The following is a 26603-nucleotide window of genomic DNA, read 5'->3' as shown; positions in this document are numbered from 1 at the left end:
AAAGATTTGTATTTTTATTTTCTATTTTTAATAAATTTGCAGAATAAAAATACAAATGTTTTTCCTGTCATCATTATGTGGTATTGTCTTTAGAATGTTGAGGACAAAAATGAGTTTATTCTACTTGGAATAAAGCTGTAAGATAAGAAAAATGTGAAAAAAGTGAATTGCTGTGAATTCTTTCCGGATGCACTGCATATCAAGCTCTTGACTTACGCCATCAATGTGTCGCGTTTCAGATGCGGCGTCCATCTCGGCCTCGCAGTCGTCCTCTGCCAACGACATCTCGTCAATGTCCACAGAGCACACGGTGGCGTCCGACACGGACAGCAGCAGCATCGACACCATCACGGGGCCGCTGGACGAGAGTCAGTGAACGCAATCAGTGTCTTCCTCAGCTCTGTTTACTCCCTCATTCTCACAATCGTATCATCTTCTCTTTTTCTGTTTCCTCTATCCTCTCTACTCTCTCGATGTTCCCCCGATTTCTTTGAAAAAGTGGATCTTCTCGATCCCCTTCACCCCCAAAGCCAGTTTTGGACCGCTGCTTAGAGATCAAAGGTCGTGCTACCTTTCCAACATGGTGGATGACGCATGCATTGATTGACAAGGAGCACGTGTGTGTGTGTGTGTGTGTGTGTGTGTGTGTGTGTGTGTATGTGTGGTTTGTTTTATATAGTTGTATTTTTTAATAGTTTTATTTTTGTAGCAGATATTCAGTTGAATTGCGGGGTTTGCTCACCAATGAAAGACCACAGCTGCTCGTTGCATGTCACAAAAGCTTAATGTCAATGTTTATATGGTAATCAACTCATGGAGTTCGATCACTCGATTTTCTCGCTGGCTTGCAATATCCTGCTGGTGTGATCCGCACAACGCTTTTGTCTTCATTTGGCCTGAGTGGTGTAGGATATTTCCACCTGGCAGCATGGCAAAGCTGTGATTGCAGTGTTTTACGCCGCCATGTGATGACACGTACTGTACGTAAGGATGATCTCACACGCATCGTGCTCGTAGTCATCGCAAATCGTGTGTGTTTGTCAAAAAAAAAACTCAACGTGCCTGTGGAAATGTATATTATTGCAATCACCCGACATTTGACATAAGGTACTGTGCTAGTTAACATCAGTGTATACGTCAAACAAAATATCCTGTAAATTTGAGGGGGGTGCAAAGAGATACATGCTTGTTGTTTCTGTTCTTGCGTAATGTTGCACATACTGAGGCCCGTCTGATCATTCAGCCTCTTGTCAATCATCGAAATTTCATCAAGCACTTCACACCATAACAAAAGCATTCCGTAGCATCAGCCAATTGTCACGTAGAACACAATTCTCACTAATGTTGCATGCAAAATGCAGTTGCAATGTAGATGGTGTTACAAAGGAACCTTGATGTTTTAGACCAGTGGTTCTTAACCTGGGTTCGATCAAACCCTGGGGGTTCAGCAGAGGTCAAGACACACCCGACTCATCGTGTAAATAAAAACTTCTCCCTATCGGCGTATTACGGATACGACAACAGCAGAAGTCAGACTGATTTGCAGGTGTGTCATTTGTTGTGAGTTTATGCACTGTGTTGCTTTTGTTCTTTGAACAAGGTGATGTTCATGCACGCTTCATTTTGTGCACCAGTAATAAAACATGGTAACACTTTAGTATGGGGAACATATTCACCATTAATTAGTTGCTTATTAACATGCAAATTAGTAACATATTGGCTCTTAACTAGTCATTATTAAGTACTTATTAATGCCTTATTTGGCATGGCCTTATTATAACCCTAACCCTCTAACCCGGACTCTAACCCTAACCCTAACCAAATAACTCTAAATTAAGTCTTTATTACTTAGAATGTTCCCCTAGTGTCCAAATAACTTAATGTAGTCTTTGTTACTTAGAATATGTTCCCCTAGTGTCCAAATAACTTAATGTAGTCTTTGTTACTTAGAATATGTTCCCCTAGTGTCCAAAAAACTCTAAATTAAGTCTTTATTACTTAGAATGTTCCCCTAGTGTCCAAATAACTCTAAATTCAGTCTTTGTTACTTAGAATATGTTCCCTTAGTGTCCAAATAACTCTAAATTAAGTTTTTGTTACTTAGAATAAGTTCCCCTAGTGTCCAAATAACTCTAAATTCAGTATTTGTTACTTAGAATATGTTCCCCTAGTTTCCAAATAACTCTAAATTCAGTATTTGTTACTTAGAATATGTTCCCCTAGTGTCCAAATAACTCTAAATTAAGTCTTTGTTACTTTCAATATGTTCCCCTAGTGTCCAAATAACTCTAAATTCAGTCTTTGTTACTTAGAATATGTTCCCTTAGTGTCCAAATAACTCTAAATTAAGTATTTGTTACTTAGAATAAGTTCCCCTAGTGTCCAAATAACTCTAAATTAAGTCTTTGTTACTTAGAATAAGTTCCCCTAGTGTCCAAATAACTCTAAATTCAGTCTTTGTTACTTAGAATATGTTCCCTTAGTGTCCAAATAACTCTAAATTAAGTTTTTGTTACTTAGAATAAGTTCCCCTAGTGTCCAAATAACTCTAAATTCAGTATTTGTTACTTAGAATATGTTCCCCTAGTTTCCAAATAACTCTAAATTCAGTATTTGTTACTTAGAATATGTTCCCCTAGTGTCCAAATAACTCTAAATTAAGTCTTTGTTACTTTCAATATGTTCCCCTAGTGTCCAAATAACTCTAAATTCAGTCTTTGTTACTTAGAATATGTTCCCTTAGTGTCCAAATAACTCTAAATTAAGTATTTGTTACTTAGAATAAGTTCCCCTAGTGTCCAAATAACTCTAAATTAAGTCTTTGTTACTTAGAATAAGTTCCCCTAGTGTCCAAATAACTCTAAATGAAGTCTTTGTTACTTAGAATATGTTCCCCTAGTGTCCAAATAACTCTAAATTAAGTCTTTGTTACTTAGAATATGTTCCCCTAGGTCAGGGGTCGGCAACCCAAAATGTTGAAAGAGCCATATTGGACCAAAAATACAAAAACAAATCTGTCTGGAGCCGCAAAAAATGAAAAGCCATATTACATACAGATAGTGTGTCATGAGATATAAATTGAATTAAGAGGACTTAAAGGAAACTAAATGACCTCGAATATAGCTACAAATGAGGCATAATGATGCAATATGTACATATAGCTAGCCTAAATAGCATGTTAGCATCGATTAGCTTGCAGTGACCAAATATGTCTGATTAGCACTCCACACAAGTCAATAACATCAACAAAACTCACCTTTCATGCACAACGTTAAAGGTTTTGTGGACAAAATGAGACAGAAAAAGAAGTGGCATAAAACACGTCCTAGAAAGTCGGAGAAAGTTATACAAGTAAACAAACTACGGTGAGTTCAAAGACCGCCAAAATTAGTAGGACAAAAGGGCGCTCGCCAAATACTGGAATCAGTGAAGCATGTTTAATATAAACAGTGTGCTTTGTAACAATTAGGGAGGTTTGTGTCATGTTTGTCCTCCTACAGAAACCATATTAAAACAAAAAATAGATTTTTTTCTTTTCTTTTTCCATTTTTCATACATTTTTTAAAAAGCTCCAGGGAGCCACTAGGGTGGCGCTAAAGATGCGGCTCTAGCCCTAGTGTCCAAATAACTCTAAATTAAGTCTTTGTTACTTAGAATAAGTTCCCCATACTAAAGTGTTACCAAAAACATATAACTTTGTCTTGAATTTGAAAAAAACCAACATTTTATTTGTCACTAAAGAAGGGTTGGGTGAATGCTCATATGACACTGGTGGGGTTGGGTACCTCCAACAAGGTTAAGAACCACTGGTCTAGACTCTGAGGTGGGGGTTTTTCTGTTTTGGATGCATGCATGCCCATAAAGTTCTCAGTGGCCTCTCCGTGTGAAAAGGATGGATGAAATATAGGAAATGGACTTTATGCAGAAAAGGACTAACTTATACAGAATACCTTCCCACCCCCACAGCTCTCACTCAAGCCTTGTTTTCCACATTCATCTTTTCTGCGGAATTGATCATGTTTTGTTCCGTGTTTTCATTTTTAAAACTCGACACGATCCGATTTTGTTCCTTTTTTGTAGTTTTTCTTTCCAGAACTGTCTTGTGCATTGACAATAATCACACAATCATTCAGGGGCTCGTAGTAGGATTCTCTACAAAACATACGTCAGCAGGAGAAGGGAACAAAAGGGGGAAACAAATCATTGACTGTTTTTCTTCTCTTCTGAGAATAACCGCAGGATGTTTTGTGTGATTTCCTAGGAAATGTCAGCGCCATTTGCAATTATTGTCTAGTTTGTATCATTTCTGTGTTTTCAGATTCCTCATAAAGAACTAACTATATGTACATTATGGAAGCCCTTCCTAAATAGGAAAGGGGATGTTGTGAGAGATAAAGTACTATACAACATCTTGTGCTCAAGTTTTTTATTTTCTCAAAAGCTCCCGATGATGTTCTCTGTCTTCTTCGCCTCGTTGTTGAGCTCTCCGAACGTGTCGAAGAACCGCTCCATGTCTTTCTGCAGCGCCGAGTTGCAGCGCTCCGCAGCGGCCCGCTCCCTTTCGGACTCTGTGATCTTTGCCTGAAGGACCTGGTACCAGTCACGCTGCCGGCTCAAGTTGCTTTTCAAACAAACCACCTCATCCTGCAGCTCCTTGTTTCTCTCCTCTAAGCTGAGATCCAAAGCGTGCGTTGGAAGAAAGACACAATTAGATTCATTTGTGGTTTACTCCAAATAATGTTTTTACAGCTCTCAAAATTAATACGTTAACGTGGCTTGATCCGTCATTATTATTGGGTTATTGTCATGCCAAACAACAGTACCATGAATTCATTAACGTGGACCTCGACTTAAACAAGTTGACAAACTTGTTACCATTTAGTGGTCAATTGTACGGAATATGTACTGTACTGTGCAATCTACTCATAAAAGTCTCAATCAATCAATCAATCAACAAGTCAACATGGAGGATGCTGACAGTTCTGATGTTCAGTTACAAAAAACATGGAGGAACTTTGCATGCTCTGCAGGAATTTGTTTTCCTTTCACCAAGTACAAACCCCGTTTCCATATGAGTTGGGAAATTGTGTTGGATGTAAATATAAACGGAATACAATGATTTGCAAATCATTTTCAACCCATATTCAGTTGAATATGCTACAAAGACAACATATTTGATGTTCAAACTGATAAACTTTCATGGCTGCAACACGTGCCAAAGTAGTTGGGAAAGGGCATGTTCACCACTGTGTTACATGGCCTTTCCTTTTAACAACACTCAGTAAAGGTTTGGGAACTGAGGAGACACATTTTTGAAGCTTCTCAGGTGGAATTCTTTCCCATTCTTGCTTGATGTACAGCTTAAGTTGTTCAACAGTCCGGGGGTCTCCCTTCTGCTATTTTAGGCTTCATAATGCGCCACACATTTTCAATGGGAGACAGGTCTGGACTACAGGCAGGCCAGTCTAGTACCCGCACTCTTTTACTATGAAGCCACGTTGATGTAACACGTGGCTTGGCATTGTCTTGCTGAAATAAGCAGGGGCGTCCATGGTAACGTTGCTTGGATGGCAACATATGTTGCTCCATAACCTGTATGTACCTTTCAGCATTAATGGTGCCTTCACAGATGTGTAAGTTACCCATGTCTTGGCCACTAATACACCCCCATACCATCACACATGCTGCCTTTTACACTTTGCGCCTATAACAATCCGGATGGTTCTTTTCCTCTTTGGTCCGGAGGACACCACGTCCACAGTTTCCAAAAACAATTTGAAATGTGGACTCGCCAGACCACAGAACACTTTTCCACTTTGTATCAGTCCATCTTAGATGAGCTCAGGCCCAGCGAAGCCGACGGCGTTTCTGGGTGTTGTTGATAAAGGGTTTTCGCCTTGCATAGGAGAGTTTTAACTTGCACTTACAGATGTAGCCACCAACTGTAGTTACTGACAGTGGGTTTCTGAAGTGTTCCTGAGCCCATGTGGTGATATCCTTTACACACTGATGTCGCTTGTTGATGCAGTACAGCCTGAGGGATGGAAGGTCACGGGCTTAGCTGCTTACGTGCAGTGATTTCTCCACATTCTCTGAACCCTTTGATGATATTATGGAGCGTAGATGGTGAAATCCCTAAATTCCTTGCAATAGCTGCTTGAGAAAGGTTTTTCTTAAACTGTTCAACAATTTGCTCAGGCATTTGTTGACAAAGTGGTGACCCTCGCCCCATCCTTGTTTGTGAATGACTGAGCATTTCATGGAATCTACTTTTATACCCAATCATGGCACCCACCTGTTCCCAATTAGCCTGCACACCTGTGGGATGTTCCAAATAAGTGTTTGATGAGCATTCCTCAACTTTATCAGTATTTATTGCCACCTTTCCCAACTTCTTTGTCACGTGTTGCTGCCATCAAATTCTAAAGTTAATGATTATTTGCAAAAAAAAATATTTATGAGTTTGAACATCAAATATGTTGTCTTTGTAGCATATTCAACTGAATATGGGTTGAAAATGATTTGCAAATCATTGTATTCCGTTTATATTTACATCTAACACAATTTCCCAACTCGTATGGAAGCGGGGTTTGTACTTCCATCTTGAAATATCACATTAATAACAGAAAGAGAGTAACAGGTGTGTCAATGGAACCTGAGCTCCAAGAGGTGCAATGGTTTTTGCAGAGCGTGGCCTCATCGTGTTTGACTCACCCGAGAGCTCTTTGCATGGAGAGGATATACAACCCCTAGCAAAAAAACAACAACGCAATTACCAGACTTGGAGAACGTTCATTAGGTTGTTTAATTTTCTAGAAAAAAAAATCAGATAACAGATATGACGCACACCTAAAGCCTGCTCAGTGGCCTTGTGGTTAGAGTGTCCGCCCTGAGATGGGTAGGTCGTGAGTTCAAACTCTGGTCGAGTCTATAAAAATGGGACCTGTTACCTCCCTTCTTGGCACTCAGCATCAAGGCTTGGAATTGGGAGTTAAATCACCAAAATGATTCCCGAGCGCTGCTCACTGCTCTCCTCACCTCCCAGGGGGTGAACAAGGGGATGGGTCAAATGCAGAGAGGGATGTCGGCGATGAAATGGGGAAATGCTTGCCATTTCCACTCGAATCGACGAGGGGTACCACTGGCTTATACGGCGTCCAGTGAGTGCTACAAATTGTAAATTCAAATGATTATCTCCCTGAGTGCTTTGTCCCCTCAGCTGTGGCTGATTGGCACCTGGCCACACCTCTGCTGTCAATCAGCCAGCTGCTATTTGAACCTGCCTTCCTCTCCAGTCAGTGCTGGATTATTGTCACTACTACCTGTCATAATTCTTGTCGTTGTAGCGCTGTCTACTTTTGTTCACTCTGCTCATGTCATAGTTCCTTCTAGTGATGGGTTGATGAGGCGTCATGAAGCGTTTCGACACATTGCAAAACTGTATTGATACTGTGTCGATACTGTGTCACTAAATACTGACATCTGCTGGACATTAAAAATCCCTACAGGCAACCTATGGACCGACTCAACTGACACTGATTTGATGCCCTAGTACAGGGGTCACCAACCTTTTTGAAACCAAAAACTACTTCTTGGGTACTGATTAATGCCAAGGGCTACCAGTTTGATACACACTTAAATAAATAAATATATTGTCATTTGTAAGTTACACGTAAGTGTGATTTAAACAAGAATAGCTAAATAAATACATTTATATATATAAAAAAATGGGTATTTCTGTCTGTCATTCCGTCGTACATTTTTTTTTTCCTTTTACGGAAGGTTTTTTGTAGAGAATAAATGATGGAAAAAAACACTTAATTGAACGGTTTAAAAGAGGAGAAAACACGAAAAAAATTAAAATACAATTTTGAAACATAGTTTATCTTCAATTTCGACTCTTTAAAATTCAAAATTCAACCGACAAAAAGAAGAGAAAAACTAGCTCATTTGAATCTTTTTGAAAAAATTTAAAAAATAATTTATGGAACATCATTAGTCATTTTTCCTGATTAAGATACATTTTAGAATTTTGATGACATGTTTTAAATTGGTTAAAATCCAATCTGCACTTTGTTAGAATATTTAACAAATTGGACCAAGCTATATTTCTAACAAAGACAAATCAGTATTTCTTCTAGATTTTCCAGAACAAACATTTTAAAAGAAATTCAAAATACTTTGAAATAAGATTTAAATTTGATTCTACAGATTTTCTAGATTTGCCAGAATAATTTTTTTGAATTTTAATCATAGTAAGTTTGAAGAAATATTTCACAAATATTCTTCGTCGAAAAACCAGACGCTAAAATATTTATTATTCTTTACAATAAAAAATAAAAAAAATTTACTTGAACATTGATTTAAATTGTCAGGAAAGAAGAGGAAGACATTTAAAAGGTAAAAAGGTATATTTGTTTAAAAATCCTAAAATCATTTTTAAGGTTGTATTATTTCTCTAAAATTGTATTTCTAAAAGTAATAAGCAAAGTAAAAAAATAAATGAATTTATTTAAACAAGTGAAGACCCATCCATCCATCCATTTTCTACCGCTTATTCCAAGTGAAGACCAAGTCTTTAAAATATTTTCTTGGATTTTCAAATTCTATTTGAGTTTTGTCTCTTTTAGAATTAAAAATGTGGAGCAAAGCGAGACCAGCTTGCTAGTAAATAAATACAATTTAAAAAATAGAGGCAGCTCACTGGTAAGTGCTGCTCTTTGAGCTATTTTTAGAACAGTCCTTACGGGCTACCTGGTGACCGCGGGCACCGCGTTGGTGACCCCTGCCCTAGTATATACAATAATATAAACCAAGTCATTTAGGATTATTTCATATCTTCATTTAAATAAAAATATTTTTTTATCTTTTTTAGATACAGTCAATAAATAATGTGAACATGTATCATAACATGGAAATCTAAGAGAACGTGTTGTGGATGATTGTGGACTGGGAATTTTTTTAATTTTATTTTTTTACACATTTTTATAAAAAAAAAAAAAAAAAAAGTTTTTCCGACGTATTACATTTTAGACGATTTCTCTTCTTAGTTATTATTTCTCGGGCTGTAGAAAAGAGCCGCTCACAGGGCACAGAGGAGGCGTCAGTGCGACACAGTTGGCGTATCGGTCACGTGACCAAAACAGCTCATGATCGGTCACGTGACTTTCTAAAAGCGGTACGCGCACCGACACAGGGTTTCGCTCTATGAGCTCGACGCATGCGCCGATGCATCGGTGTTGCTGGACCCATCACTAGTTCCTTCGTGTCACAGTAAGTGTTTTTGTTTCTTGTCCACAGTTAGCCTTTGTGCTATTTTAGTTCATAGCCAAGTTTGTTCTCCGCCTTTTGTTTGTACACTTTTGTTTTTTTTTTTGCTATAGTGTTAAATTAAATCATGTTTTCCTGGACAAAGCCTGCCATCTCTGCATCTTGGTTTTGGTCACCAACAACATACTCTGACAAAATAAAACCCTTACTGACTACCACAGTTTATATTCCTGATTTGAGTGTTTCTTAAAGTCAGAAAGTTGACATATAAAAATGGTAAATTATATTTATATAGCGCTTTTCTCTAGTGACTAGTGAAAGCCAATATTTAAGTTACATTTAAAGCAGTGTGGGTAAAGTGTCTTGCCCAAGGACACAACGGCAGTGACTGGGATGGCGGAAGTGGGAATCGAACCTGGAACCCTCACGTTGCTGGCACGGCCGCTCTACCAACCGAGCTATACCGCCCCGTATGTCTATTATTTGCTGGGGGGGGGTTTCTGTAAACTTAAGCAATGGAATAAACATCCTCCAAGTCAGGTCATTTCATATTTTCCCAGTCATTTTTCCCCATTAATCCTGTGATAAATCTGATTAAAAGTCGTTTTTGATTCAATTATTGTTTCCTTCTTCTTTTAGCCACTGCTGTCGCTTGACCTTTGGCCCAGACTTGCTCCATCTATATTGGTGAGAAGGTATGTGTGTTGGGAGCAGCTCAGCTGCATGGCCTCTTAATTTAGCGCTCCCTCCCCGTATCAGATGCTTCTTCCATGGAACCACGACATGGAACCTCTTAGTCCGTATTAAAAGCAACAAAACAATAAGTCTTGAAATGAGTACGGTGGAGCATTTTTATCTCCTAAAGCCAAGATGTGGGAAATAAGCAGACTTTGCAGAGCAGCTGGGAGCTCAACAGGATGTGAGGGGTTAAACTCTCTAACACTGTGGCCCCCAACCTTTTTGGAACTGTGGAAATTTGTCCCACGGACCGAGGGGTGGGGTGGGGGGGGTGGTATTTTTTTAATTTTTTTTTTGTCATAAAAAAATATAATCATGTGTGCTTACGGCAGGGGTCCCCAAACTTTTTGACTCCGGGGCCGCATTGGGGTAAAACAATTTGGCTGGGGGCCGCGCTATATATATATATATATATATATATATTATATGTAAATGTGTATATATGTGTGTGTATATATGTGTGTGTATATATGTATATGTCAATGTATATGTATATGTCCATGTATATGTACAGTATATGTGTATATATGTGTGTATATATATATATACAGTATATGTATATGTGTCTATATGTGTGTATATGTATACATATAAATATACAAACCCCGTTTCCATATGAGTTGGGACATTGTGTTGGATGTAAATATAAACGGAATACAATGATTTGCAAATCATTTTCAAGCCATATTCAGTTGAATATGCTACAAAGACAACATATTTGATGTTCAAACTCATAAACATTTTTTTTTTTTTTGCAAATAATTATTAACTTTAGAATTTGATGCCAGCAACACGTGACAAAGAAGTTAGGAAAGGTGGCAATAAATACTGATAAAGTTGAGGAATGCTCATCAAACACTTATTTGGAACATCCCACAGGTGAACAGGCAAATTGGGAACAGGTGGGTGCCATGATTGGGTATAAAAGTAGATTCCATGAAATGCTCAGTCATTCACAAACAAGGATGGGGCGAGGGTCACCACTTTGTCAACAAATGCGTGAGCAAATTGTTGAACAGTTTAAGAAAAACCTTTCTCAACCAGCTATTGCAAGGAATTTAGGGATTTCACCATCTACGCTCCGTAATATCATCAAAGGGTTCAGAGAATGTGGAGAAATCACTGCACGTAAGCAGCTAAGCCCGTGACCTTCCATCCCTCAGGCTGTACTGCATCAACAAGCATCATCAGTGTGTAAAGGATATCACCACATGGGCTCAGGAACACTTCAGAAACCCACTGTCAGTAACTACAGTTGGTCGCTACATCTGTAAGTGCAAGTTAAAACTCTCCCATGCAAGGTGAAAACCGTTTATCAACAACACCCAGAAACGCCGTCGGCTTCGCTGGGCCTGAGCTCATCTAAGATGGACTGATACAAAGTGGAAAAGTGTTCTGTGGTCTGACGAGTCCACATTTCAAATTGTTTTTTGGAAACTGTGGACGTTGTGTCCTCCGGACCAAACAGGAAAAGAACCATCCAGATTGTTATAGGCGCAAAGTGTAAAAGGCAGCATGTGTGATGGTATGGGGGTGTATTAGTGCCCAAGACATGGGTAACTTACACATCTGTGAAGGCACCATTAATGCTGGAAGGTACATACAGGTTTTGGAGCAACATATGTTGCCATCCAAGCAACGTTACCATGGACGCCCCTGCTTATTTCAGCAAGACAATGCCAAGCCACGTGTTACATCAACGTGGCTTCATAGTAAAAGAGTGCGGGTACTAGACTGGCCTGCCTGTAGTCCAGACATTGAAAATGTGTGGCGCATTATGAAGCCTAAAATAGCACAACGGAGACCCCCGGACTGTTGAACAACTTAAGCTGTACATCAAGCAAGAATGGGAAAGAATTCCACCTGAGAAGCTTCAAAAATGTGTCTCCTCAGTTCCCAAACCTTTACTGAGTGTTGTTAAAAGGAAAGGCCATGTAACACAGTGGTGAACATGCCCTTTCCCAACTACTTTGGCACGTGTTGCAGCCATGAAATTCTAAGTTCATTATTATTTGCAAAAAAAAAATAAAGTTTATGAGTTTGAACATCAAATATGTTGTCTTTGTAGCATATTCAACTGAATATGGCTTGAAAAGGATTTGCAAATCATTGTATTCCGTTTATATTTATTTTATAAGGGTTAGGGTATTTATTAGTTAGTTAGGGTATTTATTTTATAAGGACTAGTAAGGAAAAAAATAAAATAATAATAATACAAAAAAAAAATATATATATATTTTTTTAACTTGGAACTTTCCGCGGGCCGGATTTTGGACGCTGGGGGGTCGTATCCGGCCCGCGGGCCGTAGTTTGGGGACCCCTGGCTTACGGACTGTATCCCTGCAGACTGTATTGAAATATAATGTAGGAACCAGAAATATTAATAACAGGGAGGGAGGTTATTTGGGTTGGTGCACGGATCCCGGTGGTTGGGGACCACTGCTCTAACACACACACACACACACACACACACACACACACACACACACACACACACACACACACACACACACACACAAGAAGAAAGTGAGTGTTACCTGACTATGCGGCCTTCATACACTTGCTGTTGTTTGACGATGTGCTGCTGGAGGTTGGTGAGGAGGCTGCGGAGTGCACTGGCAGAAGGGTCAGCGAGGGGCAGAGGAGGGGGCACCTTAGGGGCCCAGTGGGTCTGCGCTTGGTGCTGAACCTGGCTTTGGGGCGCCGGTGACCGTCGGTAATGCAGCATCTGGTCCTCTTGCACAAACCCGCAGTCCAACTCTTGGTGGTCGTTGCAGCCGTCCTCTAACCGACCTTCATCAGCTGCTTCCTGGATCAGCTTAGTGGCCCAGGTGTGCACCTTGAAGCTGGCTTGCATCTCCACCACTTCCTCAGGGAGGTTATCGTAGAACCACAGCGTGCTCCGATGTTCCGAGCTCCGCGTCGGACCGGGGATGTGATGCGGCGGGACTCTGTCATCCGGCCCGTATCCTCCTCCTCTTGTGTTTATTCCCGGATCATGTGCAGTACTCCCCGAGGTCCTCTCCAGGAGGAGTGATCTGGCCCACCGCCAGGCGTTAGTCCCTCACTGACCCGTGTGGGAACCACAGTCCCAGCAGTCTGAGGGCTGCAGAGGCCAGGGGGTCCAGTTACAGCGGACCCTCCACTCCCCGGTCTCTGCCTGGTGGGCAGTTGTCGGTCCGGGGGTCCGTGGAGCAAGAACTGGCTGAGGTGGAAGTCTCCACAAGAAGACCATGATCCAACTTGAAATAAATGTTTCCTCTGTGTGATATTTTGGCCTTAGATTGTGACTCTGGAGCCGTTCTGCTGGCTGTGCCAAGAAAGGAGGAAGTGTGTGTGTGTGTGTGTGTGTGTGTGTGTGTGTGTGTGTGTGTGTGTGTCCTTGTATTTCTACCCTTCTTGAGACATGAAGAAGGAAAAGTGCCGTCCATATGAGGAGGTGTGAACAAGTGATGACATAAATCATGGTCCCAATAAGGAAAACCATTGCATCTAATAGAGAATGTCTCATTTGAAATCGATCAAAATGAGGGTGGTCCCAAAAAGGAGGAATTTTTTCAAACTGTGTGTCATTTTTAACAGTGCTCCCCCCTCTGGTTAACATATGAAATAACAAGTGTGTGTAAGAAATAGAAATGCACCCCCTTAGGCCAAATTTAATTAAAAAAATAAAATAAAAATGTAGATCGAGACATACTGTAATAATTCGAAGTAAATAATGAAGATTAAAAACACACACAAAAAAAAAAAAAAAAAAAAAAAAATATATATATATATATACCGTATTTTCCGCACCATAAGGCGCCCTGGGTTATAAGCCGCGCCTTCAATGAACGGCATATTTCAAAACTTTGTCCACCTATAAGCCGCCCCGTGTTGTAAGCCGCATCTAACTGCGCTAAAGGAATGTAAAAAAAACAGTCAGATAGGTCAGTCAAACTTTAATAATATATTAAAAACCAGCGTGATGTGGGCGCGCATGGAGTCGTATATCAACATGGACGGAGCTGCGTGAAAAAAGCCACCCGGCCTCTTCGCGTAAACTTACCTTAACCACTCGCTCATCTTTTCTTCATCCATCCATCCCTTCGAGTTAGCTTTTATGATGACGCCGGCTGGAAAGGTCTCTTTTGGCAAGGTCTTCCTTTTGAATATCACCATGGGTGGAAGTTTCTGGCCATTAGCATGGCAAGCTAGAACCACAGTGAAGGATGACTTCTCATTCCCTGTGGTGCGAATATTCACCGTACGTGCTCCCGTTGTATCCACAGTGCGGTTCACAGGAATATCAAAAGTCAGTGGAACCTCGTCCATGTTGATAATGTTCTCTGGCCGGATCTTTTTTTCAGCTATCTTGTTTTTACAATATGCACGGAAAGTAGCCAGCTTTTCTTGAAAGTCTTTAGGCAGTTGCTGTGAAATAGTAGTCCGTGTGCAGATGGAGAGATTGCGTCTTTTCATGAACCGGAAACCTGTCGCTTAGTAGGAGCCATTTTGTGGTCTTTACAGATGTAAACACACAAAGGAAATGAAACGTAATATCCGCGCCCTTCTTCTTCTTCTACGCGGGCGGGTGGTTGCTTACAGTAGAAGAAGAAGCGCTTCCTGTTCTATGGGGGCGGGTGCTTACCTTGGCGGTTGCTTGCGTAGAAGAAGAAGCACTTCCTCTTCTACGGGGAAAAAAGATGGCGGCTGTTTACCGTAGTTGCGAGACCGAAACTTTATGAAAATGAATCTTAATATTAATCCATATATAAAGCGCACCGGGTTATAAGCCACACTGTCAGCTTTTGAGTAAATTTGTGGTTTTTAGGTGCGGCTAATAGTGCGGAAAATACGGTATATATATATTATTGTAAATACAAATCTTTATATATCTAGAAAGGGTGGTCCAAAAGAGGTAGGCATTTTTCGGAGGTCTCAAAAAGGTAACAAATACAAGAGTGTGTGTGTGTGTGTGTGTGTGTGTGTGTGTGTGTGTGTGTGTCTTCTTGTATTTTACCCTTCTTCAGGGATCAACAAGGAAAAGTACCGTCCGTATGAGGCTCGGTGAACAAGTTAGGACCGAATTGGTCCCCCATGGTCCCAATTCGGAAAAACCATTGCATCTAATAGAGAGTGTCTCATTTGCACCCCTGGTGGTGAAATCTAAAATTTAGGGTGGTCCCAAAAAGGAGGAATTTTTCGAATTGGCTGTGTGTCGTTTTAATGTTTCCCACTCTGGTCAACATATGAAATAACAAGTGTGTGTAAAAAAATGTAAATGCGCCCTATTAGGCCAAAATTAATTCAAAAAAAATAAAATAAAAATGTATATAGAGACATACTGTAATAACTTCAAGTAAATAATGAAGATTAAAAACCAATTACACACAAAAAATAACTAAAAGCTTACCTTTGCATAGTATATATATATATATATATATATATATATATATATATATATATATATATATATATATATACATATATATATACAGTATATATTATTGTTGTAAATACAAATCTATATATATCTAGAAAGGGTGGTCCAAAAGAGGTACGCATTTTTTGGTGTTCTCAAAAAGGTAACAAATACAAGAATATGTGTGTGTGTGTTCTTGTATTTACACCCTTCTTGAGACATCAACAAGGAAAAGTATCGTCCATATGAGGAGGTGTGAACAAGTGATGACATAAATCATGGTCCCAATAAGGAAAACCATTGCATCTAATAGAGAATATCTCATTTGAAATCGATCAAAATGAGGGTGGTCCCAAAAGGGAGGAATTTTTCAAATTGCCTGTGTGTCATTTTTAACAGTGCTCCCCCTCTCTGGTTAACATATGAAATAACAAGTGTGTGTAAGAAATTGAAATGCACCCCCTTAGGCCAAATTTAATTAAAAAATAAGATAAAAATGTAGATCGAGACATACAACTTGAAGTACATAATGAAGATTAAAAACCAATTACACGCAAAAAAATATATTTATATATATATTATTGTTGTAAATACAAATCTTTATATATCTAGAAAGGGTGGTCCTAAAGAGGTAGGCATTTTTCGGAGGTCTCAAAAATGTAACAAATACACTTTAGACACTTTACCCACCTGCTCCCAGTGCCACCCACACTGCTCTAAATGTAACTTAGATATTGGGTTTCACTATGTAAAGTGCTTTGAGTCACTTGAGAAAAAGCGCTATATAAATGTAATTCACTTCACTTCACGTCTCATTTGCACCCCTGGTGGTGCAATCTAAAATTTAGGGTGGTCCCAAAAAGGAGGGATTTTTCGAATTGACTGTGTGTCGTTTTTAATGTGTACCGCTCTGGTCAACATATGAAATAACAAGTGTGTGTAAAAATTTGAAGTGCTCCCCCTCTGGCCAACATATGTAATAAAAAGTGTGTGTAAGAAATTGAAATGCGCCCTCTTAGGCCAAAATTAATTGAAAAAATAAATAAATATGTATAAAGAGACATGCTGTAATAAAGAAGATTAAAAACCTATTACAAACAAAAAAAATAAAAGAACTAAAACATTAACTTTTTTATATGTGCATAGTATGTATATATTATTAATGTTGTAAATACAAATCTATATATATCTAGAAAGGGTGGAGGCATTATTCAGAGGTCTCAAGAAGGTAAGAAATACAAAAGTGTGTGTGTGTGTGTGTGTTTGTGTGTGTGCACTTGTCCACCACACTTGACAAACCAGGACCTTTTGACGTGTGAGGACATTTTCCTGGTCCTCACAACTACAGAAGTAAAATATTTTGTTTTACTTTGTGTGTTTTGCATTCTGAAGTGAGGTTGCAACTCTCTACTCCCATCTAGTGGTAGATATACATTTTTCCATCATTCTAGCTATAGTGGAAAGGGGGGCCCTCCCAATCTACTAACCAAACGTGGGTCCACACAAAGTAAACAAGACATGTGTGTGTGTGTGTGTGTGTGTGTGTGTGTGTGTGTGTGTGTGTGTGTGTGTTCTTGTATTTCTAGCCTTCTTGAGACATCAGCAAGGAAAAGTGCCGTCCATATGAGGACCCGTGAACAAGTTTGGAGGTCTCAAGAAGGTAAGAAATACACAAATGTGTGTGTGTGTGTGTTTGTGCACTTGTCTCACCATCCTTGTGTGGACATACAGAAGGTTGGTTTGTCACCAACCTTTCTGTGAGGACCTTTTGACGTGTGAGGACATTTTCCTGGTCCTCACAACTACAGAAGTAAAATATTTTGTTTTACTTTGTGTGTTTTGCATTCTGAAGTGAGGTTGCAACTCTCTACTCCCATCTAGTGGTAGAGATACATTTTTCCATCATTCTAGCTATAGTGGAAAGGGGGGCCCTCCCAATCTACTAACCAAACGTGGGTCCACACAAAGTAGGCATGATATGTATGTGTGTGTGTGTGTTCTTGTATTTCTAGCCTTCTTGAGACATCAGCAAGGAAAAGTGCCGTCCATATGAGGACCCGTGAACAAGTTTGGAGGTCTCAAGAAGGTAAGAAATACACAAATGTGTGTGTGTGTGTGTGTGTGTGTGTGTATGTGCACTTGTCTCACCATCCTTGTGAGGACATTTTCCTGGTCCTCACAACTACAGAAGTAAAATTTTTTTTTTTACTTTGTGTGTTTTGCATTCTGAAGTGAGGTTGCAACTCTCTACTCCCATCTAGTGGTAGATATACATTTTTCCATCATTCTAGCTATAGTGGAAAGGGGGGCCCTCCCAATCTACTAACCAAACGTGGGTCCACACAAAGTAGGCAAGACATGTATGTGTGTGTGTGTGTGTGTGTGTGTGTGTGTGTGTGTGTGTGTGTGTGTGTGTGTGTGTGTGTGTGTGCGCCTGTGCCTGTGCCTTTAAGCAGGCCTGACATCAGCTGTTAGCACTGCTTCTGAGGGAGGGAAGAGTCGTGCTTGAAGACGTTCACACACAACTTTGACCACAGAAATAGATGCATGGCCATGACCGCTGTGTGTGTGTGTGTGTGTGTGTGTGTGTGTGTGTGTGTGTGTGAGGCGTTTACAGTTCTACCTATTGCATATACTGTACATTCTATTTGTATCAGCCACAGACGTACAGTACAGGCCAATAGTTTGGACACACCTTCTCATTCACAACACAACTGATGGTCCCAACCTCATTGATAAAGCTAGAAATTCCACTCATCAACCCTGATAAGGCACACCTGTCAAGTGAAAACCATAAAGTTATTACATGTTTGTATATTAATAGTATTACTACTACTAATATATTATTATTGTTGTCATTTTTATTTGAAGAAAGAAATCTAACTTACAAAATCAAATCTGATTGTATGGAACAAGTTAAAAAAAAATCATTATGTGATTAGTATTATTTGTATTTGTTTGTTAAAACGTTTATAAAACAAACTTCAAATAATCTAGTCTATTTGGAGCACATTTGTAAAAAAAAAAAAATATAATAATAATTAACTTTTTAATTGTTTTAATTATGCTTAAAAACAACTCCAATCGGATTTTTTGGAGAATGTTTGTAAAAAATAAAATTGATTTTTAATTAGATTTTCTATTTATTTTTTTAAAATCAAGCTTCTATCTGATTGCTTTCAACAAGTTCGTACTTTTTTTTCGAATTATAAATTGATTTTTTTTTTTTTTTTTTTTTTTTTTAGCAAACTTGAAAAAAATAACCTAATTGTTTGGAGCACGTTTGTATATATATATTTTTTTCAAATATTATTTTGATGACTGTTAGTTTTGTTAGTATGTTTTATATTTTTGTAAATCAAACTTTAAAAAATTTTTTTATAATTTTTTGTAGCAGGTTTCTATAAAGTCTATAAAAACTTATGTAGACTATTAATATTTGTATTTATTTGTTAAAACGTTTTTAAACATACTTGAAAAAAATCAAAGCTGATTGAAGCACATTTGTAAAAAAAATAAAAAATAATTATTAATATGATATTTAACTCTTTTTTTTTAATCAAACTAGAAAACAATTTCAATGGGATTTTATTGTGAAAGTTTGTAAAAAATTAAATTATGATTTTTTAATTTGATTTTGTAATTTTTTTAAATCAAACTTTTATCTGATTGCTTAGAGCAAGTTTGATTAAAAAAATTCAAATATATATATATATATATATATATATATATATATATATATATATATATATATATATATATCAATGTATATATATATATATATATATATATATATATATATATATATATATATATATATATATATATATTTTTCTTTTTTTTTTTTTTTTTTTTTTAATTTTTTTTTTTTTTAATCAAACTTGAAAAAAATAACCGAATTGTTTGGAGCAAGTTTGTATTTTTTTTTTTTTTCAAATATTATTTTGATGACTGTTAATGTTATATGTATGTTTTATATTTTTGTATATCAAACTTGAAAAATGTGTATAATCTTTTTGGAGCAGAATCGTATAAAGTCTATTAAAAAATATGATGGTTATTATTTTAAATGTATTTATTTTTTCAATAAAAAAATCAAAAAATTGGATTGTTTGGAGCAGGTTTGTAAAAAGTATATTATGATGAGCATTAAAATTAATATTATTTTTTTCCTTAAAGTCTTCATTATGTGTTTTGAAATGTGCCCAAAAGTCTAAATATTTGTCAGTCCCATCATGCATTACTTGACACAAAGATATATATAGATAGTGATATTGACAAAGATATATATATTATAGATAGTGATATTGACAAAGATATATATATTATAGATACTGATATTGACAAAGATATATATATTATAGATAGTGATATTGACAAAGATATATATATTATAGATAGTGATATTGACAAAGATATATATATTATAGATAGTGATATTGACCTGTGCTCACGTGGATCTTCCACTTTAGCAGAGTCAGCACTTTCCCACTGCATAAGTGCTGCACCATTCTACCACAAACATCGCACTTTCGCGCAACAAACCCTATACTTCTGCGAACAGATGAGTAAATAAAATATTTTAAAGAAAATAAATAATAGTTGTAGCTCATTTTAGGCGAGGAGAGGAATATTCCACAATAGATTGTCGAAGATTTCATGCACCGTCGCAGGGACACATGCAGCTGTGAGTCTCCAAGCCACAAGGTGGCGCCACATACACATCTATAATATATACAACATCTATAACACATACAACTTTTCACAAATGTTCTATTTGTTAGACATTGAAAGTGCTAATGCTAATGTCTCTTAATCTAATAATGGTTCAGTAAAACAGGTGAAAACAACACATTTAAATTTAAATAACTAGTACTAGTTAAGCAAGGCAAAAAGATAGGACACCTTGTCTTTTTGTTGTATTATTTTTAATGACTTGCATATATTTTTTACTCTAATACTTTAGCAAATATTTGTTATTGTTTCCTTAAGACAAAATGTCACACTCTAAAAAGTCACTTTTGGAGTTCAAACACCAGAAACTCGACACTTAACTCAAGCTAGCTAACTAACTGCCGCCAAGCTAGCTTTACATAATGAGTTGTAATAATTAATACTGATTAATAATGTCATTTTAGTATTCATTCTGTTTTCACAAATGTTCTATTTGTTAGACATTGAAAGTGCTAATGCTAGTGTCTCTTAATCTAATAATGGTTCAGTAAAACGGGTGAAAACAAAACATTTAAACGTATAAATAACTAGTACGAGTTAAGCAAGGCAAACAGATAGGACACCTTGGTTTTTATTATTCATTATTTTTAATAACTTGCGTATATATTTTTACACTAATACTTTAGCAAATATTTGTTATTGCTCATTTAGTTTAGATGTTTTAAGACAAAATGTCACGTTTGGAGTTCAAACACCAGAAGCTCGACACTGAACTCAAGCTAGCTATCTAGCTGCTGCCAAGCTAACTTTACATAATGAGTTGTAATAATTAATACTGATTAATAAAGTCATTTTAGTATTCATTCTGTTTTCACAAATGTTCTATTTGTTAGACATTGAAAGTGCTAATGCTAATGTCTCTTAATCTAATAACGGTTCAGTAAAACGGGTGAAAACAACACATTTAAACGTGTAAATAACTAGTACTAGTTAAGCAAGGCAAACAGATAGGACACCTTGGTTTGTATTATTCATTATTTTTAATGACTTGCAAATATATTTTTACATTAATATTTTGGAAATATTTGTTATTGCTCATTTAGTTTAGATGTTTTAAGACAAAATGTCACGTTTGGAGTTCAAACACCAGAAGCTCGACACTTAACTCAAGCTAGCTATCTAGCTGCCGCCAAGCTAACTTTACATAATGAGTTGTAATAATTAATACTGATTAATAATGTCATTTTAGTATTCATTCTGTTTTCACAAATGTTCTATTTGTTAGACATTGAAAGTGCTAATGCTAATGTCTCTTAATCTAATCATGGTTCAGTAAAACGGGTGAAAACAACACATTTAAACGTATAAATAACTAGTACTAGTTAAGAAAGGCAAACAGATAGAACACCTTGGTTTTTATTATTCATTATTTTTAATGACTTGCGTGTATATTTTTACACTAATACTTTAGCAAATATTTGTTATTGCTCATTTAGTTTAGATGTTTTAAGACAAAATGTCACGTTTGGAGTTCAAACACCAGAAGTTCGACACTTAACTCAAGCTAGCTAGCTAGCTGCCGCCAAGCTAGCTTTACATTATGAGTTGTAATAATTAATATTGATTAATAATGTCATTTTAGTATTCATTCTGTTTTCACAAATGTTCTATTTGTTAGACATTGAAAGTGCTAATGCTAATGTCTCTTAATCTAATAATGGTTCAGTAAAACAGGTGAAAACAACACATTTAAACGTGTAAATAACTAGTACTAGTTAAGCAAGGCAAAAAGATAGGACACCTTGTTTTTTTGTTGTATTATTTTTAATGACTTGCGTATATTTTTTACACTAATACTTTAGCAAATATTTGTTATTGTTTCCTTAAGACAAAATGTCACACTCTAAAAAGTCACTTTTGGAGTTCAAACACCAGAAACTCGACACTTAACTCAAGCTAGCTAACTAACTGCCGCCAAGCTAACTTTACATAATGAGATGTAATAATTAATACTGATTAATAATGTCATTTTAGTATTAATCTTTTTTTTTTTTTTTTTTTTACAAATGTTCTATTTGTTAGACATTGAAAGTGCTAATGCTAATGTCTCTTAATCTAATAATGGTTCAGTAAAACGGGTGAAAACAACACATTTAAACGTGTAAATAACTAGTGCTAGTTAAGCAAGGCAAAAAGATAGGACACCTTGTCTTTTTGTTGTATTATTTTTAATGACTTGCGTATATTTTTACACTAATACTTTAGCAAATATTTGTTATTATTTCCTTAAGACAAAATGTCACACTAAAAAGTCACTTTTGGAGTTCAAACACCAGAAGTTCGACACTTAACTCAAGCTAGCTAACTAGCTGCCGCCAAGCTAACTTTACGTAATGAGTTGTAATAATTAATACTGATTAATAATGTCATTTTAGTATTCATTCTGTTTTCACAAATGTTCTATTTGTTAGACATTGAAAGTGCTAATGCTAATGTCTCTTAATCTAATAATGGTTCAGTAAAACGGGTGAAAACAACACATTTAAACGTGTAAATAACTAGTACTAGTTAAGCAAGGCAAAAAGATAGGACACCTTGTCTTTTTGTTGTATATTTTTTACTCTAATACTTTAGCAAATATTTGTTATTGTTTCCTTAAGACAAAATGTCACACTCTAAAAAGTCACTTTTGGAGTTCAAACACCAGAAACTCGACACTTAACTCAAGCTAGCTAACTAGCTGCCACCAAGCTAGCTTTACATAATGAGTTGTAATAATTAATACTGATTAATAATGTCATTTTAGTATTCATTCTGTTTTCACAAATGTTCTATTTGTTAGACATTGAAAGTGCTAATGCTAGTGTCTCTTAATCTAATAATGGTTCAGTAAAACGGGTGAAAACAAAACATTTAAACGTATAAATAACTAGTACGAGTTAAGCAAGGCAAACAGATAGGACACCTTGGTTTTTATTATTCATTATTTTTAATAACTTGCGTATATATTTTTACACTAATACTTTAGCAAATATTTGTTATTGCTCATTTAGTTTAGATGTTTTAAGACAAAATGTCACGTTTGGAGTTCAAACACCAGAAGCTCGACACTGAACTCAAGCTAGCTATCTAGCTGCCGCCAAGCTAACTTTACATAATGAGTTGTAATAATTAATACTGATTAATAAAGTCATTTTAGTATTCATTCTGTTTTCACAAATGTTCTATTTGTTAGACATTAAAAGTGCTAATGCTAATGTCTCTTAATCTAATAATGGTTCAGTAAAACGGGTGAAAACAACACATTTAAACGTGTAAATAACTAGTACTAGTTAAGCAAGGCAAAAAGATAGGACACCTTGTCTTTTTGTTGTATTATTTTTAATGACTTGCGTATATTTTTACACTAATACTTTAGCAAATAGTTATTATTGTTTCTTTAAGACAAAATGTCACACTCTATAAAGTCACTTTTGGAGTTCAAACACCAGAAACTCGACACTTAACTCAAGCTAGCTAACTAACTGCCGCCAAGCTAGCTTTACATAATGAGTTGTAATAATTAATACTGATTAATAATGTCATTTTAGTATTCATTCTGTTTTCACAAATGTTCTATTTGTTAGACATTGAAAGTGCTAATGCTAGTGTCTCTTAATCTAATAATGGTTCAGTAAAACGGGTGAAAACAAAACATTTAAACGTATAAATAACTAGTACGAGTTAAGCAAGGCAAACAGATAGGACACCTTGGTTTTTATTATTCATTATTTTTAATAACTTGCGTATATATTTTTACACTAATACTTTAGCAAATATTTGTTATTGCTCATTTAGTTTAGATGTTTTAAGACAAAATGTCACGTTTGGAGTTCAAACACCAGAAGCTCGACACTGAACTCAAGCTAGCTATCTAGCTGCTGCCAAGCTAACTTTACATAATGAGTTGTAATAATTAATACTGATTAATAAAGTCATTTTAGTATTCATTCTGTTTTCACAAATGTTCTATTTGTTAGACATTGAAAGTGCTAATGCTAATGTCTCTTAATCTAATAACGGTTCAGTAAAACGGGTGAAAACAACACATTTAAACGTGTAAATAACTAGTACTAGTTAAGCAAGGCAAACAGATAGGACACCTTGGTTTGTATTATTCATTATTTTTAATGACTTGCAAATATATTTTTACATTAATATTTTGGAAATATTTGTTATTGCTCATTTAGTTTAGATGTTTTAAGACAAAATGTCACGTTTGGAGTTCAAACACCAGAAGCTCGACACTTAACTCAAGCTAGCTATCTAGCTGCCGCCAAGCTAACTTTACATAATGAGTTGTAATAATTAATACTGATTAATAATGTCATTTTAGTATTCATTCTGTTTTCACAAATGTTCTATTTGTTAGACATTGAAAGTGCTAATGCTAATGTCTCTTAATCTAATCATGGTTCAGTAAAACGGGTGAAAACAACACATTTAAACGTATAAATAACTAGTACTAGTTAAGAAAGGCAAACAGATAGAACACCTTGGTTTTTATTATTCATTATTTTTAATGACTTGCGTGTATATTTTTACACTAATACTTTAGCAAATATTTGTTATTGCTCATTTAGTTTTGATTTTTTAAGACAAAATGTCACGTTTGGAGTTCAAACACCAGAAGCTCGACACTTAACTCAAGCTAGCTAGCTAGCTGCCGCCAAGCTAGCTTTACATTATGAGTTGTAATAATTAATATTGATTAATAATGTCATTTTAGTATTCATTCTGTTTTCACAAATGTTCTATTTGTTAGACATTGAAAGTGCTAATGCTAATGTCTCTTAATCTAATAATGGTTCAGTAAAACAGGTGAAAACAACACATTTAAACGTGTAAATAACTAGTACTAGTTAAGCAAGGCAAAAAGATAGGACACCTTGTTTTTTTGTTGTATTATTTTTAATGACTTGCGTATATTTTTTACACTAATACTTTAGCAAATATTTGTTATTGTTTCCTTAAGACAAAATGTCACACTCTAAAAAGTCACTTTTGGAGTTCAAACACCAGAAACTCGACACTTAACTCAAGCTAGCTAACTAACTGCCGCCAAGCTAACTTTACATAATGAGATGTAATAATTAATACTGATTAATAATGTCATTTTAGTATTAATCTTTTTTTTAATTTTTTTTTTTACAAATGTTCTATTTGTTAGACATTGAAAGTGCTAATGCTAATGTCTCTTAATCTAATCATGGTTCAGTAAAACGGGTGAAAACAACACATTTAAACGTGTAAATAACTAGTGCTAGTTAAGCAAGGCAAAAAGATAGGACACCTTGTCTTTTTGTTGTATTATTTTTAATGACTTGCGTATATTTTTACACTAATACTTTAGCAAATATTTGTTATTATTTCCTTAAGACAAAATGTCACACTAAAAAGTCACTTTTGGAGTTCAAACACCAGAAACTCGACACTTAACTCAAGCTAGCTATCTAGCTGCCGCCAAGCTAACTTTACGTAATGAGTTGTAATAATTAATACTGATTAATAATGTCATTTTAGTATTCATTCTGTTTTCACAAATGTTCTATTTGTTAGACATTGAAAGTGCTAATGCTAATGTCTCTTAATCTAATAATGGTTCAGTAAAACGGGTGAAAACAACACATTTAAACGTGTAAATAACTAGTACTAGTTAAGTAAGGCAAAAAGATAGGACACCTTGTCTTTTTGTTGTATATTTTTTACTCTAATACTTTAGCAAATATTTGTTATTGTTTCCTTAAGACAAAATGTCACACTCTAAAAAGTCACTTTTGGAGTTCAAACACCAGAAACTCGACACTTAACTCAAGCTAGCTAACTAGCTGCCGCCAAGCTAGCTTTACATAATGAGTTGTAATAATTAATACTGATTAATAATGTCATTTTAGTATTCATTCTGTTTTCACAAATGTTCTATTTGTTAGACATTGAAAGTGCTAATGCTAGTGTCTCTTAATCTAATCATGGTTCAGTAAAACGGGTGAAAACAACACATTTAAACGTATAAATAACTAGTACGAGTTAAGCAAGGCAAACAGATAGGACACCTTGGTTTTTATTATTCATTATTTTTAATAACTTGCGTATATATTTTTACACTAATACTTTAGCAAATATTTGTTATTGCTCATTTAGTTTAGATGTTTTAAGACAAAATGTCACGTTTGGAGTTCAAACACCAGAAGCTCGACACTGAACTCAAGCTAGCTATCTAGCTGCCGCCAAGCTAACTTTACATAATGAGTTGTAATAATTAATACTGATTAATAAAGTCATTTTAGTATTCATTCTGTTTTCACAAATGTTCTATTTGTTAGACATTAAAAGTGCTAATGCTAATGTCTCTTAATCTAATAATGGTTCAGTAAAACGGGTGAAAACAACACATTTAAACGTGTAAATAACTAGTACTAGTTAAGCAAGGCAAAAAGATAGGACACCTTGTCTTTTTGTTGTATTATTTTTAATGACT

At 36.0% G+C, this 26603-nt stretch overlaps 2 protein-coding genes across 4 annotated transcripts in view; one reads left to right on the top strand and one right to left on the bottom strand.

Moving 5' to 3' along the window:
* Positions 1-10144, top strand: part of mapk9 (mitogen-activated protein kinase 9) — a 54870-nt gene extending 44726 nt beyond the window's left edge. Inside the window, exons 12-14 of one of the 3 annotated variants that reach the window (XR_012049353.1) lie at positions 240-368; positions 500-2951; positions 3618-4409. Coding sequence is in view for 2 of the 3 variants with exons in the window: in XM_061930515.2 (XP_061786499.1) it covers positions 240-368; positions 500-552 (182 nt within the window). In the remaining variant the exon portion in view is untranslated. Of the gene's footprint in view, positions 1-239; positions 369-499; positions 4410-9909 lie in introns of those variants that run through there. The other 2 variants (XM_061930517.2, XM_061930515.2) reach the window with 2 other exon arrangements.
* On the bottom strand, positions 4423-13192 carry LOC133577028 (rho GTPase-activating protein 24-like). Its single transcript, XM_061930518.1, has 2 exons — positions 12546-13192; positions 4423-4672 (listed from the first exon to the last, which is right to left on the bottom strand). Exons 1-2 carry the CDS (start codon positions 12863-12865, stop codon positions 4435-4437), a joined length of 558 nt encoding a protein of 185 aa, XP_061786502.1. The 5' UTR covers positions 12866-13192; the 3' UTR covers positions 4423-4434.
* Positions 13193-26603: the final 13411 nt, after the last annotated feature.

The sequence above is a fragment of the Nerophis lumbriciformis genome, linkage group LG36, assembly GCF_033978685.3.
Source record: "Nerophis lumbriciformis linkage group LG36, RoL_Nlum_v2.1, whole genome shotgun sequence".
In the NCBI taxonomy this organism is placed as follows: Eukaryota; Metazoa; Chordata; class Actinopteri; order Syngnathiformes; family Syngnathidae; genus Nerophis; species Nerophis lumbriciformis.
Note: the sequence above shows the minus strand (reverse complement) of the source record. Positions and strands in the feature narration are given on the sequence as shown.